The 18,260-nt window shown below is 45.3% G+C and overlaps 1 protein-coding gene across 3 annotated transcripts in view; it reads left to right on the top strand.

Annotated features, from left to right (window-relative positions):
• The first annotated feature begins 3,292 nt into the window (after positions 1–3,292).
• The window catches only part of LOC130517948 (ephrin type-A receptor 7), a 105,757-nt gene continuing 90,789 nt past the window's right edge, over positions 3,293–18,260 (top strand). For 2 of the 3 annotated variants that reach the window (XM_057020177.1, XM_057020176.1), the window contains exon 1: positions 3,293–3,672. In XM_057020177.1, coding sequence (XP_056876157.1) covers positions 3,594–3,672 — 79 coding nt within the window. In that variant the 5' untranslated portion in view covers positions 3,293–3,593. The remainder of the gene's footprint in view (positions 3,673–18,260) is intronic. The other variant, XM_057020178.1, reaches the window with a different exon arrangement.

Raw genomic sequence — 18,260 nt, 5'->3', positions numbered from 1 at the left:
GCTTTGGCAGTAACCAAGTAAAAGAAATTAGGCTTTTTTATTTAGCTGTTGGAAAAAAGCAGTATCTCTGAATGTCAGAAAACTAGAGTTTTTAAAACAGTGATTCGAACTTTTGTTTGAAAGGTGACTCAAAGCTCTATTCTGGCACCACAGAGTTATGTGATGGATGTCTTCAGCCCTGCACGGCCTCATGCTTGTACTCACACATTGACTGGAGACATGACCAGGAAAGAGAAAGGTCAAGTGCCTCCTCCTCCTCCTCCTCATCATCCTGCTTTACTCTATGAATGAAGAGGTGCAGCAGGGTCAGAGGCCAACTGAGAGAATCAGAATACAAACAAATGATCCTGCAAACCTCTGTAGATATATATGTATATATGTGTGTGGGTGTGTGTGTGTGTTAGTGTGTGTGGGTGGATGGATTTACAGTATATTTACAGCTTCAGCAGCTTTAAGCCAGTGATCACCTCGCTCTAATATTGTTCAGCCAGCACAAATCTGGATGAATAAATAACTAAAAGGATTCATATTCAGACCCAAAAATCTAGTCTAATGAAATGCAATATTAACTGTATCTTAGTTATTAAAGAGGTAGATGAGCCTACATGCGTACATATATTTGTATATATTTGAATCCCTGCCCTGCTTTAGTGTGTGGTGGAGAAAGACTGAATTTTGGACATTTCCTTTTCCATCCTTCCAGATGACGGTAATGCTGGGAGTGAACACAGAGATGGAGAGAGAGTGATGGAGGGAGAGAGAGAGGGAGCGGAAGGGAGAAGAGCGAGATGGCTGACCTCTGTCAGTGGTGAGTAATGACCACAGAGGAGGACAGATGATCATGTTCATCAGCTCCCAGAACTGAGGCTCGCAGCCCTCCTGCTGGGGAGGATCAGTCAGACTGATGGCCCAGGAGTTCCGTGTGGTGCGTATGGGTGTGTCTGTGTGGTGTGTGTGTGTGTACATGCACGTGCATATGTATGTGTGGATGGTGTGAGTGTCGTGTGAATGTGTGTGTGTGTATGTGTGAGAGAGGGAGAGCGCCTTTGTGTGCAGGGATGGATGGATAAGGATGGGAATGGATGACAACTGTGATAATGAGACTTACTGTTGATTACAGACCATAATGTGTGAGTGTGTGTGTGTGTGTGTGTGTGTGTGTGTTGTTACCCATGGAGGGGAGGTTGAGTGTGTGCAGTATTAACAGCACTGATTACATTTATTACAGAGCTGTTTTATGTCCGGTACTTTGGGGAGGGGGGCATCCTTCAGGGGGAAATGAGGAACGCTGACTAGCCTTTTCATTAGCACATCATTAAAGTTTGAAAAGTAGCTAAATAGAAGAGGCCGGGCGTACATGGTTAATAGCTGCCAAGTGGAAACTTAAATCCATTAGGGCCAGATTATATTGTAAAAAAAGTTTCAGCTTTGGCCTTTCCACAAGTCTTTGATTAAAAGATTAAAATAAGGAACATTAGCGATAGCGGGCTTATGAGGTGTTGCTCTGATTTTATTATTTTGATATTCAATATTCCTTTATGAAAATCCAGCAATGCACAGTGAATATAATGGAAGTAGCAGCAAAACGTGGCAAATGTAGCAGAAAAGGAGGATTTTCTCCCCAAAAGTCAACTCCATATAGTAGATAAGCCCCCAACACAAATAAAAACCACTGTTAGGGTATAAACATTAGAGAAAAAATAAGTAGAAAAGGTCCAGAGAATTCAACAATATTTGCGGATCTTCTTTAAACTTCAGAATCTACAAATCAATGAGGAAAATGTATTTTCTGGTTCTGGATCAGATGTTTGAATCACTTGGATGAAAAAGCTCCTGAACGTCTGACTGAACTGATTAAGGATGAAACATTACTCACATCACCAGTTTTCTCCTTGAAGCCAAAACCGTCGTTGTTTCGCTTGTCAGTCAGCAATAAGCTGTATTGCTTTCCCAGCTAAACTGTAGCTGTGATCAATGTGCTCGCTGTTTGTGTGCACGTGACTGCAGGAGCGTGAGATGGAGAAGACGGGCTGCTCGGCTGAGTGCTCAGCCACCAACGGCATCCCAGAAACAGTCCAGTATCTCCACCGTTCATCACGCCTCCCGACCCAGTAAAAACAGCTCCTTTTTATCATCAGCGCAGGAACCTTTAAGCATGTTTGCACACTTCATGTAGCATCAAATCAATCATCCACTGAGGAAGCCAGTGGGTCCCATCACATTTATTACCTCATGTCAATTTATGTTCTAATATGTGTGAGAGGAGAAAAGTCAATATTCAATGAGGGGTTTAGTGCCGTGCAGCCATGCTGTGTTCATTTGGTGGCAATAACGCACATTTAACGGATCCAGCTGATTGGGTCTTGCGTTGATCATGTAATTGTATAATCGCCTCGGCCTTAAGAACATGGGCCAACAAATGCACCATCACGTGTATGTAATTACGCCGCACGCATCAGAGTACATGTAGACGCCCGCAGAAGTGCTATTTGATCTTAAAATGTTCAGCGGGAGCTGTTTAAAGGCCTCCATCGCAGGAAATGAAGACTGGAAAAGGCGCTCAGTGATGTGTTAAGTCAGCAGAGCTGTGCAGAACCTTTAATGTAATTAACAACTTTGCTGCTGCATTTTAGCCTTGATGTAGGTGCAACAGTGATTGATCCAAATGACAGATTATTAAAGGATTGCATTGCTTTGCCAATGGAAGGGTCGATAAAACCAAAACCCAGTTGTGATCTTACCTGGTGTCAAAAGAGAACTATCAACAGTCATGACATGCAGATGTATTTGATGAGCCTCTGCTGCTGAATAACTCCAGGTTTTATGCATGCAGCACCAACGTGCAATTACACATAAAGGTTTTAAACTTCTGGGTGAATTTAAATGTCCCGACTGACATGAATATGCTCACAAATGTCTGTGTTTCCGCGTCCAGCCACATCTGGAGTAAAAAATAAACACATTGTGAAGAAGATGAAGACGATTCGACTCTTGGTGCAGTTCTCAAGGGAATGAAAATTGTGCAGCAAATATTTATGGAGCAAGTTCCCTGCAGGTCTGCGTTTTGTGTAGTGGACGTTTGTAAAACAACATGAGCAAACGCAGGATGTCAACTGATTCCCGCTAATAGTCGGACACGTGACTTGCGTTGCTCAGCATGGAAGTTACCCTCCTTATTTTGGCGTGTCTTTATGGAGGAGTCGCTGCATCTAAAACAGCGAGCTCCTCACTCACGGAGCCTCCTCCACATTCTCCAGAGCCGGGGGTGTGTCAGGAAGGTGCTGCTGCTCGCTTCGCTCTCGGCCGTGGAGTGGAAACACCTGCGCGCCGAGATTTCAAGCTGCTGCTCCGTGATAGGTCCGCGCTCCGCGATCCTCGGCTCCGCCGCCCACTCCATTGCGCTCGTCCGCTGTCAATCGTGCTCACAAAACCTCCCCCCGAGATATCAAATAGTGCTGCCGGCGCCGCGCGTCCCGCACTGATTGCCCAGACGGCTTCTCCTCCGTTCAGACACGGAGTGCGTCTCTGCTGCGGTGCCTTGCGCGCAGGCTGGAGAGCGATGACAAGAGCCCCGCGGAGCTGGCCAGAGAAACATGGATCCCCGTAGAAGGCTGCTTCCGCTGCTTTGGATATTATTACTGAAACTAGAAGAAGACTGTTGCGCAGAGGAAGGTATGTGAGAAGCCCCGCTCGCTCTTAGCTGATTTTGGTTCCTGAAAGTGTGCGTCGCCGCGGTACAGATGCTCTCCACTCAGCCGCCGCGTCTGCGCTCGTCCTGGGAGAGGAAGCAGGTGCTTTGTTCTTTCTGATGATCGGGACAGGCCACTAGTTGGAAAGTTGAACTAATCTCGTAATAACTTAATCTAAAAAGAGAACATCGTTGATGTTGAGCCTCTAAAAATCGATCTTTTATTAGAAATCGCGCCCTAAATTTAAGCTTTGCCTCGATTGTCACATTTCAAACTTACTCTTTTTCCAGCATGCGATTTGTATCTGGTGGGGAAAGGACAGATTTTGTTTTCTGGTTTTGCTCTAGATAGCGAGTTTAAAAGTGCCCCTCTGCTCCGGAATTTCCCAATTCATTAACGGGAAAAACTCTTCCCATTAAAGTGAGCGAGTCGCTTGTCACAAAGAACTGGGCGTTTGCGTCGTTGGTGCAACTGGTTTCTTTGTTTTCAGTCCGAGCCGCCGCCGCTAATTTGGCGCGGCCGCAGGACCCAATCGACGCTTTCTGTTGCCCGGCGTGACCCTCTAATCCGATTCAGCAGAGTCCATTTCCCAGAAATCGTCTCACATTTAGAACGGCTGTATCTCCATTTGATTAAAACCTTTCATTAAACACAAAACCGCACACGGTTGCTCAGGGTTTAAAAGGGGATGTTGGCGGTGCAGCTGCTCTCCAACACTTTCCGCACCACCGATAAATACTTTTACGCGCACATTCCGGCTTGTGTGTGCGTATGTGTGTGTGTGTGTGTGTGTGTGCGCTCTTGCGGACCACCTGGCTCAGGTGAAAGCCAGGAAGGTGATTCTAATCAGCTCCGAGACTGTCAAGTGGAAACGAACATAATGGCTTCAGACCCTCCGGCTCCTTCTGTGAAGGCGCGTCGCCGGGTGCGTGAGCGGGTCTGGATCCACGCTGACGCGTAAGCAGAGCGCATATGTGCTCCAGAAAAGTCATTTAAACTGGCACACACGCAACTTTAGACAGAATGCACGCACCCTTGCATGCCAACTCCCTCACGAAACGCGCACTCGCGCGTGATGTGACATCCCCCTCTTCTCCGCACACTCTCGTTCACATGCAGCCACACTTCAGAGCGTTGGATTCATTCAACACACGCACAAACTTCTTTGCCAGATTGATTCGCTTCCCTGGAATGCCAGGTAGTCGCATTAGGATGCTCGCTTTTGTTTAATTGATGTTGTGACAGCGATTAATTGCTGTGAAAGCAGCGTGTTCCCGAAGGCTGCTGCTGGCGGAGGTCCCGCTCTGTCTGGAGAGACGAATGAAACGCGGGACGCCATCGGTGCTCTTTGAAATTTGCTGTCACCTTCACGTCGATTCTTACTAATTAAGTGCAAAATGTTTCCCCGATCCTGCAAAAGAAAATAATAATTCTAAGGATGATTAAGAAAATCTTTATGTTCTTTAATCACTATTCCCGAGTGTTCCCATTTGCAGGATGTACTTTATTCTTTATAAATGCTTTAGTAGCTTTTAATCAGTCTCACATTAATGATTCTTTGCTCTCATCGGCTGCCAGCTGCCTTTTCCTCTGTTAGCATATCTTTCTCTTTCTCCCCTCTGCTCCATCTCTACACGCCTCCCCCATCCCAAGCTGACTTGGCAAAGACTAATATGACTGTGTGTCCATTCTTCCACCCTACATGCAGTCAATCCAGCCAGTCCCCCCTCCCCCCCTCGGGTTCAGGCCACTTTTCTCATCCCTCACCGTTAACACACCTTGGCATCTCATTGGGATCTCATTTACTTCTCCACTCCTCCTCCTCCCGCCCTCTGCATGCATCCATTCTGCAGCGGCGCGCTGAAAGAGAAGCCGTAGGTGCAGAACAATAGACGGCCCGGGTGCAGGGCTGTGTGATGGTTTTTCTGAGCTGCTGGGTCGGGTGGACCGTACGATGGTCCTGCCACTGATGCTTTACAGGCCTTTTCTGCAGCAAAATGAAATGGTGAATAATAAAAGGAAGAACCATCAAAGTGTTGAGCTTTAAGCTCAGATGCTACAGCCGTCTTTACTTTATTCAACACCTGATCTGTGAACTCTTTGACCTCCCTCGTTGTTTGTCCTCGTTTAATGGAGTCATTACCACCCGGCAAAGAGCGTTGATGTAATTTGTAGTGAGGGGTTCTAACCTGCGTGCCTTCAGACAGAACTGTTTCCCTCCATCAGGCTTCCTTTCACCTGCTTCTGCTACTGATGTATCTGAAACAACAAAACTCCACTTGGGCAAAATTGTCAGCGTTCCACAACAGTGATTTATATCTAACAAGAGCCTTTTTTGCCGATGGGGGATGTCTGAACGTCTCTTGATTGAAATAAAAACAACTCAAGGGCCTTCAAGGGCAATGTTACAAGTCTCTAATAGGGTTCTTTTAGGTTTAACCTTGGTCTACATGAGCTGACATTTTATTCTATATGGTAGAAGTGAATAATTGAAGTTTATTCGACTGGATAAGCACACTGGGCTTCTGTAGCTGCAGCTCAGGGACAGAGACAAGAAGGTTCCCCCAGGACCCTCCTGTGGTGGAGCCCCTGGAGGTCCCCCAGAGAGGGAGAGAGGAGAAACAGAACGAATCAGGTTGATAAATCATATGGGGGAAAAACAACTGCTGGTCAAACCTGTAGTTTAGCAGGTAATAAAGTTTCTGCCGGATGTGAGATCCCTCATTTTACCTGTGGATGAAAGTATTTTTATTAAGCCGAAGGTTTATTTCATTTTTTCTGAATAAAAAGAAATCAGATTTGCACCTTTTCTTCAAGCTGAAATGTAATATATAAAAGCATCATTCCGGCATTACAGACCCAGTATGAAATGGTGGGATGACATCAGCATACTGAGAAAAGTCCTGTTTCAGTCCTATCAGCTGATTGGGGCTTGATGCTGGAATACACTGAGATTCTTATCTAAGAATTATAAGAAAGCCTTTTGTGTACATCTATTGTTGCAGTTCTCTAGTGATGAAGCCTAAAAATAATGCTTTTTTTTCCTATTTCCTGCAGGGTGCCACACATCATAAGCAAACTATTGCTATTAAACTCCAGACAGAAGTCATGTGATTACTCCAATATATAATTTGAAGTTGTGCTCGCGTGAAACAATCTAATTGACCACTATTGAATTCACTAGCTCTTGCCTGACTGGAGGCCTCCCGGGCACCTATTGGGACTAATTGTTTGTGATTGATGTAGGCTTATTTCTGCTTCACTGCTGCTCGGTGTGCCGTTCCGCACATGGCCTTGGACCCACGTATGCCGGAGCCATGACGGTGACACCAGGCGTGCGTGAAAGGTCACAGTGATTTGTGGATATGGCAGGTGTCACACGGCGACATTCTCGCCTTGACACTCAGCTGCACGACGTAAGGGAGCAGAGAAGGACATAAAAATAAAAAAAAACCCCGAAATACAAGTGGCGGGAGGAGCAGGAGAGGCGTGTCGGGTTGAAAGGTGACAAATCAGGGAGGAGCAGTGAGCGACAGTGTGACAGGAAGAAAATTGAAAGTGTTAAAGGCGTGTGTTTGGGAGCAGGTGATGAGGGATTTGTAAGCTGTCACGACTGCTTTGTTGCGCGGCTCCTGTATGTAACACATAATCAGATACACCAAGTGGTCCAGTAACGAGACAATGCAGCCACAGCCGCTTTTTTTACACCACGCTCGGCGCATCGACGGATAAATAGTGTGCGAGGAGGTGTGTCTATTGGGTCCCCACAGGGTTACCTCATTCTACGCAGGAGGAGACTCTATGGCATCGAGTAGGTGTGTGTGTGTGTGTGTGAGAGAGAGTGTGTGTGTGTGTGTGTTTTATCCATGTTGGACAATAAAGAAAGTGTCTGTGCAGCAGAGTGAGAAAGATGAAGTAACGGCAAATAGCTGCACATTGTTTCACTGCTGAACCACAGCTGAAACAACTGTGTGTGTGTTTGAGAGTGTGTGTTGTGGGGGGGGGGGGGGGGGGGGGGGCGTGGTTGCACCTGTATGTATCCAATTTAAAAGCCCCTACCCCCCCTCAAAGTGATGTTTTCTTCGTGGTGTGCTGCTTTACATTCAGCAACATCAGCATAAGCAAACTGCTTTTTGTCAGTGGTTCAGGTGCATCATGGGTAATGTCTCTCCTCTGGTTTGGATATTGCAACAGGGTGAGATGTTCTTAATTTGTGCAGCAGACGAATCCGGCAGCCGCTGATCAGGTCCAATTCAACAAGTTCATCTAGAGTTATCCATAGCATTTTAAAAAAAAAGTGTTACTTCTGCAAAAATGTCAATATTAAGCTTGAATTTCAGTCGCTAAATTGTTGGAATTACAAATAGAGTAATTAGTTTAGCTCTGAAAGACTCCAGCTGCTGCTTCACGCTGGATTTGCAATGAATTCATCCTGCATGAAACTATGAGCCTGAGCAAAAACGTTCATTAAATATGAACACGTGAGGAGGAGAGAAGACTTGGAGACCAGAGTGGAGCATAAAGCTGGAGGGGCTCTGGCAAACGCGCACGTGATTTCATGGCAGCGCTCGATGTAAACATCTCAAGGGCAAACGCTATAAAGGTTCTTCAAAGGTTCTTGACAGAACCACAAATAAAAAACATCCATTTGAATATTAACATGAGCTTAAAAGTATCCTCTGCTGCCCAGAAGTAATATGCCCCCCCCCCCCCCCCCCCCCACACACACACACACTTTAATCATTTTTATTGTTTTTGTTTGGATCTAATAAATGCTTTTTTTTGCCCAGCTTTGTTCCTGCAGGTGTCTGAATGATGACAAATGTCACTCTTGTGTGTTTATGCAGAGTTGGAGCCGCACTTTTGGTGCCAATTTCCGCTCTGGGTGTTTTGCATTGAGAGTAAACACAAACCACATTAATGCAGGACCTGATGTGGGCGGGCATGTCGGGGAATTGAGTTGGCAACTCGGAGGACCCGTCAGTCCAGCACCATCCCACGTTTTTTTTTTTTTAATCTCATTTCCTTTTTTGCAAATAGAAAACACAACAAATGAGAAATTAATAACCATTTGAAACTGGTTAATTCTTCCAGGTTCTGACACAGGAAGATGGCCAGAGACACCATTCTAACACACACAATCACACACACACACACCTGGGGTAATTGAGTTTCCAGTCCATCTAATGTTCCTACTGGAAGAAACTGGGGTATCTGAAAAAAAACCCAGAGCAGAAATTGACAAAACATACAAACCAGAATTGAATGTGGACCTGGCTTTGCCCTGCCCTTCAGCTCTTTGCTCAAAGACCATCAGCCTCAGTTGATCCCGGCCCAGGTTGTCTTATTAGAGTTGTGGGAGGTGATTGAGGTTGTGACCCGGTTGAGGGAACGCTGGGTTAGCACAGATACACAGCTTCACAGTTGTAGCCGTTTGGTCAATGGATTCATGGTTTCTAAAGATGAAAACTTAGTCTTGGGAGGTTTTCTGTATTGATTGGGTTACTGGAAACTTCCATAGTTTTGCCATTTTCTGACCAGTGTTTCAGACTCGCAGCACACAGAAACGGTCAAACTGGGATTGGATGAGGCCCACGAACGCTGAATCTTAACGTGCTGTTCATGTTGGCCGGGCCGTCTTGGCCAGCTCTGATCCACAAGAACTTTATGAGGTGTAAAACAGGCACATTTTGCAATTCGCTGTTTCCTCCACCTCTAACTCAAATTCTTCATATATACTCTCTCTCAAGTGCTCCGACAGACACTGTAAATAGTCTGTAACATCTGACGCTTAAAGTAGACAATGTTTTTCACTGTAACTCATGGTCCTTTCTGTATGCAGAGGCAGAGTTATGGAGATATTGTGCCGTTCTTTGATGGAAGCAGCATGAGATGTTTACTTGGCTCTCCTGAATGAAGCAGCAACATATAAAAATAGACTAAACTCTATAGAATAAAGTCTGTACTCTAAATTAAAAGTTGATTCAGGCACATGTGTTGCGTTCAGGTGCTGGTTTGAGATTCCTGGACTGCAATGCAGCAAAGATGCGTTCACTGAATCGGCCCCAGGCGGCTGTGGCGAGGACAAGGCCTTCAGCCCGGCCCAATTTATGATGGTGACCTATTCAGACGCGGAGAGATGATCTGAGCAAAAATGTGTTGTCATGTAATTTACTGATGAAACCACAGAAGGATGTATGTAAGCTACATCTGAGAATCGCTCTACACAATATGTACAGAAACACAAGCTTTGTTGATCTCAGCTAAAACTGCCTCGTTTGATTGTTTTATACATCTGAATGAAATACACCAGAAGTTACGCTTCTCCTTACGCACGATTTAATGGAATAATGCTTTTGTAACTAAAATCCAATCAAGTCAGAGATGAGAAAAGTGACGTCCCTCCAACATGGCAACTGGCACGGGTGAAGAAAGGAGCATCCACTTACAAAATGAGTTCTTCTGTTTCCTCAAAAATCAGACATATTCATTTGAAGGATTAAAATATGCATTTCTTCATTAATGCTAAGCATAATTATTAGTTGTTTTTTTTACAACTCACTCCCTGCTTGTTGACTTGCTGTAGCTGCTGTTTTCTCCCTGCTTCAGCTGTCCAGCACTTCCAGACGTTGTCGTCTCCATCTCCTGATCACTCTTTCCATCTCTGCTCTGTGGTGGTAATGACAGTCGCGTTGCAAATGTGTCCTGCCGGGCCTCATAAACCATTACCCTGGGCCTCCGAAACCCCATTAATCTTCCTGAGAGGCGTTTGACCTTTCAAACTCATTAACCACAGCCGGTGTGCAAACAGAAGTCATCACATACACCGACCACGGATGCATTTTCTGTTTTTTTCCCCGCTCCTCACAGGTGAGCTTTGAATGCGCAGCCATGTGTCCAGCTGTGTAGCTCTTGTCTCTCCCCTCCTGTCCTCTTCATCTCCTCGCTCCCTCACGGTGTGGGTTTGGTCGGTGACCTGTTAAATTGCCTGACCTTTTAAGATGCAGCTTCCTGCATGACGAATAAATACATAAATCGTCTGGGTCCAGCTCAGCCACTTTTATGATGCCTCTCCCCACCTTCTGTACACCTCATCACACCTTGTGATCCACTCTCAGCAATAACGAGCTATAGCCAAGCAGGGTATCTGTTATGCTGAACCCCCCCCGCTGAGAACACCTGCCGTAATGAAGGGGTGTAAGTGACTGAGCTGAGTGGGAGCAGAGGATATGATGGGGAGTGTGGCTAAGGTAGGGGAGCATTACTGCATGACAACTGCCCTTGTCAGTTTATCAGAGGATAGGAAGGTAGTGCAGCACCTTGTAGCTGCCAGCTGATGGCACTGGTAAATATCCAGTACGGGAAACATGGCAACATCACTGTAACAGAAGAAGAAGCACATGGGAACTGGGAGTTCAATGGCTTAAGATGGAGGGGAGAATAGCTTTGGTTTAGCAAAGCAGGCAGTTTTTAGTTTTATGCAGTAAAATCAAGTGTTGAGGTTGGCAGCTTTGTAGCGTCACTGCATGCAATTGCACGTGCCACAGATTATTAGTCACAGATTATTCACTAGAAGGGCATCATCAAGGTCACCCATCAGTTTTTGGCCATTTAAATGGAACATTATTCCATCCTGTCCACTATAATGGTGCCCCAGAGGACATTGCAAAGCTTTTTGTCCATTTGCAAGGGGACGTGATGGATACTTTATGCTATTTTACACTATACAAGGGGCCCCTAGAGGGCCACATATTCATATTTGGTGACTAAGAAGCCACTTAGGCTCCATCACTGCATTACTGTTTAAAAAGGGTTTGAAAAAATTATGATCTTTTTTTTTTTTTGCTAGTGTAAATTTTCTTAGAGGGTTTTATGAGATGAAAAACGAGTGGGCAATACTTTCCCATTTTAAAACAAACTAATAAAATACTTGTGTGTGAATGTTTCATTATGAAATGAAGTGGTAAAACGGGTTCAGTGTATTTGATGGATCCAAAGCAAAACATGAGCAATGAAAAAGAAATCTAAATTATGTCATTTCCTATATTTTGCTTGAAGTTTTGGACCTGGGCCCTTTGGTTTAATGTTGTTTTCCATAAGAAAGTTTCTGATCAAGTTGTGCGTTTTTAGTGTTTTTGTGTCTCTGCTCATCTGCAATCAAGCAGGACGTTCAATGGGATGCGTTCCTGATGATTCTCCGCTGCCTCACAGGTATAAATTAAAAAGTCAATTCTTCACCGAGTCAATCAGGGCACCAGCCTGTCAGTCTTTCAGTTTACCCAACAACCGGGCAGGTAATTAGCCACCGAAGAAGAAGAGGGCCACGGAGCTGTTCAGCCCACCGACAAGTCAGTCAATCAGAAAATTGTTCAACTGATAATCAAGTGAGCGCGATGCCTTTGGGCCACTTAGCTGTGAGGTCAGTCAGCTAGCTGGCCAATCAAAGAGAGTGGCTTCAATCAATCAGTCACCTCTGAAGGCAGCCGGTGATTGTCTGGACGACAGCAAGAGCCCCAGTGGTCTGTTCCTGTGCTGTCCACACTAAGTCAATATGGCGAGATGTCAAGGAACCCTAATTTAATTACTCTGCGCATAGACGCTGTGTAATCGCGACTAGCAGGTCGGTCATTTTCAGTTTCTTGTCAAGGAAAGAAAAGTGTTTCTGCAGAGAAATGCTGAGAGCAACCAACTGAATCTTGCTTGTTCTGCAGCCCAGGTGCCAGAAGTCCAGGAATACTGCAGAGGCCTGTTTCTATGCTGAGAAAATGCATAAAGATGCAACATCAGCAGCCCTCGAAACCAAACCATGTTGCAAAAGAATGTGCAACAACCCGCATCTGCATGACGTGCAACCGTTTCTGCTCTGGTTCAAGATTCTTTACATGATGATAACAAACTTTAGGGGCCGTGCACAAAACCTCATCCATGATAAACAAGACTCGGTCTTTTGCATTTTTGATATTAAAAACAGGTGTCAAAACATTTGACTGAATCTGCACGTTCTCCAAAGGAACTATATTCATGCACGCACAATTATTGGGGCACCATCAGCAGAATTTGTCTTGACACAGGTTTTATCTGCTGTGATAACAGTGTTTGATATAAAATATTGAAAAGATTTCCCTTCCTTCTGCAGTTAAAGCCCAAAAATGACTGCACAGTTTTTCAGAATCTTCCCCTCAGCCCAGCCTGTGGCTACGGTTATTACAGCTAAACTGAGAGCTAAGCTAAGCTAAGCTAAGCTCATTCCCCTTATGTGGCCGTGCCTTTTTGTTTGCTGCCTCCATTTTCCATGCTAGAATTTGTGAGTGAACACATTACAGAGGGATTGTGTGTTGTTTGTGTGGGTTGTTTACTTTTCACGTGTTCAGAGGGAGTCTGTGTGTGCACGTGTGCAGGAGTCTGCTCTCTGTGGGCGTGTATCTCTGTGGCAGTGCATGCTGGACTGGTCAGATGGTCCTCCTGTACAGCGCCGAGGCGAGAGGGATTCACTCTCCAGGACAGATGGGAAGGGATAGTTTTGCGTCGGAAGTGGCGGAATAAAGTGCTCTCTGCCACTCATCCCTTTTTCTCCCTCACTCACTCCGTTACTGTCTCAAATGCTCTTTCCATCTGTCTCCTCCTTTCTTTCACCAATTCTCCCTCAATTCCTTCATCAAAGTCGCACGATTGAAGTTGGCAGCGTTTCAGTGATCGAGTGGCTCCAGTTAATGCCGAATTACCTGCCTCTCTGGTGTCGCCGCTGTGTTTGGATTGGAGGTTACCTAATGGACTTTGTTGGAAGGTCATTTGAAAGAGCCTGCCACTAAATCACTACGCGTCACTAAAGCATTCAATGAAGATTGGCTATGTCTGTGCAGATCCACATCTGCATGCAAACTGGTCGCCGGTCCGCCAAATGAAAGTGAAAGTGGGAGAAACCCGCAGTAAAGTGAGGGTGCAGTAAAATTCTTAGCTGCGTTTGTTGACGCGTGTCACTCAGACTCGTGCTGTTAGTGACGCAGCGTAACAGCGCTGATCAGACTGAGCTTCCCAATCCTAGATCCAGTTAATTAGCCGCACTCCCTTAATCAAGCTGAGATGTCTAAGAGTGTTTTCCTTTAAAGACAAACGGCAGCTCTCCGATTCTGCTGTGGGACGTCCGGAGAAGCTTTAAGCTGCTGTTTGGCTGAGAGCCATCAAACCTCCATGACTCCGAGCTGGTGCTGCCACTCATCCTGGTGTGCACCACGAATGAATATACCGGATCGAATACACAATTCAACCTTATCGTTAATAGTTGCTTTATTTTCAGAAGTACATGCCAAGGTTTGTAATTAAAGAACTCCTCCACTCTAACAGTCCATTAAGCCTCTTCAACAGAAGAAGACTTTGATTAGAAGCGTACCAAATGAAGGACCCACAGCGAGCACCTCTTCTGACCTCCTCGCTCGGCTCATAGGAAAGACATCCAGTTATTAGCTCTGTCCTTTGCAGCCTGACAGAAAATCACATACAATAAGACTAAAAGCTCAAATGGGAGGAGGCCACAGTACTTCAGCATTTATCATTTTACTGGGGATTACCTGAGAATGCACTCAGCCGATCATTGATTCATGAGGACGGGGCACTTTTTAATCAGGCAAAGCTTTCGACTCTTCACTTGTGATGCTTGTACATAATAAAAAAGCACAAGCGGTTATTAGAAATATATTCAAACGGTCTAAAATGAAAACAGTGGTTTGGTAATCTGTGTTGAGATATGACTGAAGGACTGATGACATCATGCACGAGGAGAGAAGCTTTGAGGTTTGAGGCGCTCTGGAATGTTTGGACTCGGCTGTATAGTTTACTGTATTGAGCTGTATTGAGTTTCTGGAAATAACGGGAGCGTCTCATTTACTCATGGAGGCCCTCGGTCACCGTGACGTCAGTGTTGGCTTCACCTCCTGACCTTCTGCTCGCTGAGAACATGTGACCACAGCAGTCAAATATGTTTCCTCACCGTGACTTGGAGAGATTTGAATTCACATTGTGAAGGAGCTGTTGTGTTGCAATTAACGGGCCAAAGCCGAATCTGTCAGCAGTGGGAGCCGCCGCGCTCGTAAAAGCTGCTTTATGACCGCTTGTGAGAGCGTAAAATCCCTCTGATTTGCCTCCGTGATTATCATTTTACAGCAAGTGACACGTGAAGATCAGACCTGCACCGAGGACTGGAAACTATTCACTAATAAGCAAAGATGACAGTTCTATCTATTTTATATCATCTTTATGAAGATGCCCTGCCGCTGCTTCCGTCACTTTTGAAGGTCACTTCCTGTCCAGTCACATGACCACCACACCAGGCTTGTTTAGTATATGTCAGTTATGTCTCAACGGGTTAAGAGTAAATTCTTAAAAGTGATTTTAGGGCTTCCAGAATGTTTGTGACACTGGTGTGATTAAAAGTCCCAGAGGCAGGACATCAGCGTTCAGACAAAGGAGACATTTGTAGCCCTCTAGATCACTAATCGGCGAGTGCTTGTTATTGTTTTAATTGCTACTATTTTGAATTTCTGCAGCCTTTTGGCAACGAGCAAGAACGAGGGAGGAAAAGGAGCAAAGATGATGATTGAAATGCAGCTCAGTCAGAACGAGTCAAAATCTAATCTGTTTGTACAGCCTCACCTTCAGTCTCCCAACTGTCTCCTCTCATTTCCAACTTGACAAACAAATATGCACACTTGTCCATAAACACACACTTGCGCACACGCACACACACACGCACACACACACAGACGTTGGGAGGGGAATAGAGGTCCTTTGCTTATCTTGCAGGTGAAATCTGGCAAAAATTGAAGCGTTGCATTTGCATTTTAATTTGCTCTCAATCAGACATTGTGGTTGGTGTTGCAGTAAAATTGCCTGCTGTTTGCACCTCATCCCCATTTATAGCGCTTCCATAAAAGACGGGCCCTAAATTCAAATGTGTATGCTATCGGAGTGCACGGAGATGAGGCCCGCTTCTTTTTTTGTTCTCATCTCTGTTGTTTGTCTCTGAATTCCACCATTTCCACCTCCCACCTGTCTTTCCCCTCGATTCACCTGTGTCGTTAATGAGCTCACCTCACTTTTTACCCCACACATGTTCTTTTGCTCTTCCTCCTCCCCCCACCCAGGTTTCATTACCAGGAGGGCGAAAGTTATTTGGATTTCATCAGCGATGCATTTGTCCCTCTGACGGGCTGTGCACTTCTTCCTATCCAACCTCTCCATAATCTCCATAACCTCCTCACATCCTTCCTCCCTCCTTCCTTTCTTCTCAGTGTTGCTAAGTGCTGACCACGTTGCAATACTGACTGTAACCTTTGACACATTTAAAACTAGCCTGAATGTGGAACAGCACCTTTTACCCAAACAGTTCGAGTAATCCATCTGTATTCCGAGGTCTCATCAGTAAACATCCAATCCATCCTCTCAGAGGTGCTAAAACAGGACCAGACTCCCTAATCAATAATTACTACCACAACAAATGGCCTCAGGCCTTCAGGCTTGGAAAATGAGCATCCACAGGCTACATTTGACCCAGTCCCCCTGCATTCATCTCCAATGGGCTCCTGTAAGCGTTCTTTAGTGCAACCCCTCATTTGATGGGCCGAACCCTCTTGGGACTTGGCCTTTTGAGCTCTGTTGTGGGCCCCATGGGTCAGTCCAAGGTGTCAGAACAGATTTTAGAGGTCAAAGCAGGTGACCTTTCATTCATCCTTGGAAATCTGTCAATCAAACCAATTTATTGGAGAGCTGCACCTTTTCGTATGACGTCACTCTGGATGGAACATTTGAAGCCAATATATCAAATTAAATTTTGTGCTCCACTAAACCAAACTGGTGGCTCAACTGGAGCTGGGAACAAACAAAGGTTCGCTTCCAGTGGCAGCATCACCAGCAGACCTCTGGCGTCACTACTGCAGCCTTTATATTGAGGTGACATTTAAAGGATTGTCTGTGAAACGGCACAAATCAAGCGGAAGGATTACCTGGGAATGTTGCCTAACGACTTTAGCCACGGACATTTGTGTGATAAACTGAGCTTCACCTCTTTTAAAATGAGCGTGTTTTTCAGGGGGCTGAAATCTTTCCTCATTAATAGTCTGGGCTCATTTTAGAAACCAGCTAACATCAGCTAACATCTTAACCTTGTTGTGTGTTACCTGTGTGATTATTGAGGGCTGGATGCTTTAATTACCTGGGCCCCATCTGCGGTTTTTATTGCTCACCATGTTCTTCCGCTCGCTCGCTGCGCGTCTGTTTTGATGGTATCAGCTTTGCTTGAAATTAACACAGAATCTGTCACCAAGATGTGCACACAACCTGGCAGCAAGCAGGATGTCAGGCGGCGTGGGTGCGCTTTAACAGATCGCTGATGTGTAGTAACAATGATTAAGTGTTCATGTGATTAAGAAAAAAGGTGGTAGTGCATTAATTACATGGTAACAACACAAATTATAATATAGTATATATTTACACAAAACGCCTTAATTTGTGGGTTAATAACTTATTCGGTCATTTATTTGTATAGTGTCTGTTACAAGCAAAATTGTCTCTAGTTGCTCTACAGAATCCGAGGGCCTAAACCCCAACAAGCAACAGTGGCTCCCATTTAACAGGAGGAAACCATGAGCAGGACCAGGTTCATGTAGGGGGACCCTCCTGCCGATGGCTAGAGAGAGAGGAGAAGGGGGGAAAGAAACGGTACCTTTTACAAATGTTTAGACAAAAAATCTAGTACGGCCAGTCTGGGATGATGAAGTAATGCCCTGTGGTCCAGCAGAACCCATCCTGTGTGGCTGAAAGGCCACAGATTGTTCCAAGAATCAAAAAGGCCTGTTGTCACACAGACATTTTGGTGAAGTCCTGCTCTGACAGACAGCAAACTGAAAATATAAAATGTCCTGCTGAGAAAATACAGCCCTGTCTCCCGTGGCGCTCCCGCACCGTTTGGTCCCTCCCGTGGCCACTGCAGGCATTATCACCCAAGGAAGCATGCTAGCAGCGGCCCTGTGGTTAACTGTTAGCAGAAAACAAGTAATTAGCCCGATAATTAAATCCTCCAGTCGGCCGCTGGAGCCTGTATTGTACAGGCTCGCTGTTTCCGCTCATTTGCATAAACAGTAGAATTTGTCTCCTCAAAATTGAGGAATTAGCAGATTAATTCTGTTCTATTATCCACCCAGTGATAAGCAAATAAACAATTGGGTGGGAAAGAATGAAGGGAGGATAAAGGCTGCTGGCAGGAAGAGGAGGAAGAGGAGGAGGAGGAGGGGGATGCTCATGCTCTGCAGCCAGTAGTACAGATGAGGAGGCTGTGCCCTTTAAGCGGATCATTAAAAAAGAAAATAAATAAATAAAAAGAATCGGTCTCAGCCCCGATTTGTGCTCATCTCTTCCGCACGTTCAAAACGACCTCTGCGGGCGTTGATCAGCAGCAGAGATGTTGCTTCTCTTTGACTGTGCTAATTACTGACCCACCGGTTGCTGCTTCACTCCACATTATTTATTTATTGGCTTGGTTTGATAATTAACAATGGTGAATTTTCCAAAGAGGCGTCCTCC

This window comes from Takifugu flavidus, chromosome 21, assembly GCF_003711565.1.
Source record: "Takifugu flavidus isolate HTHZ2018 chromosome 21, ASM371156v2, whole genome shotgun sequence".
Lineage (NCBI taxonomy): Eukaryota > Metazoa > Chordata > Actinopteri > Tetraodontiformes > Tetraodontidae > Takifugu > Takifugu flavidus.
This window is presented reverse-complemented; position numbering and strand designations above follow the sequence as displayed.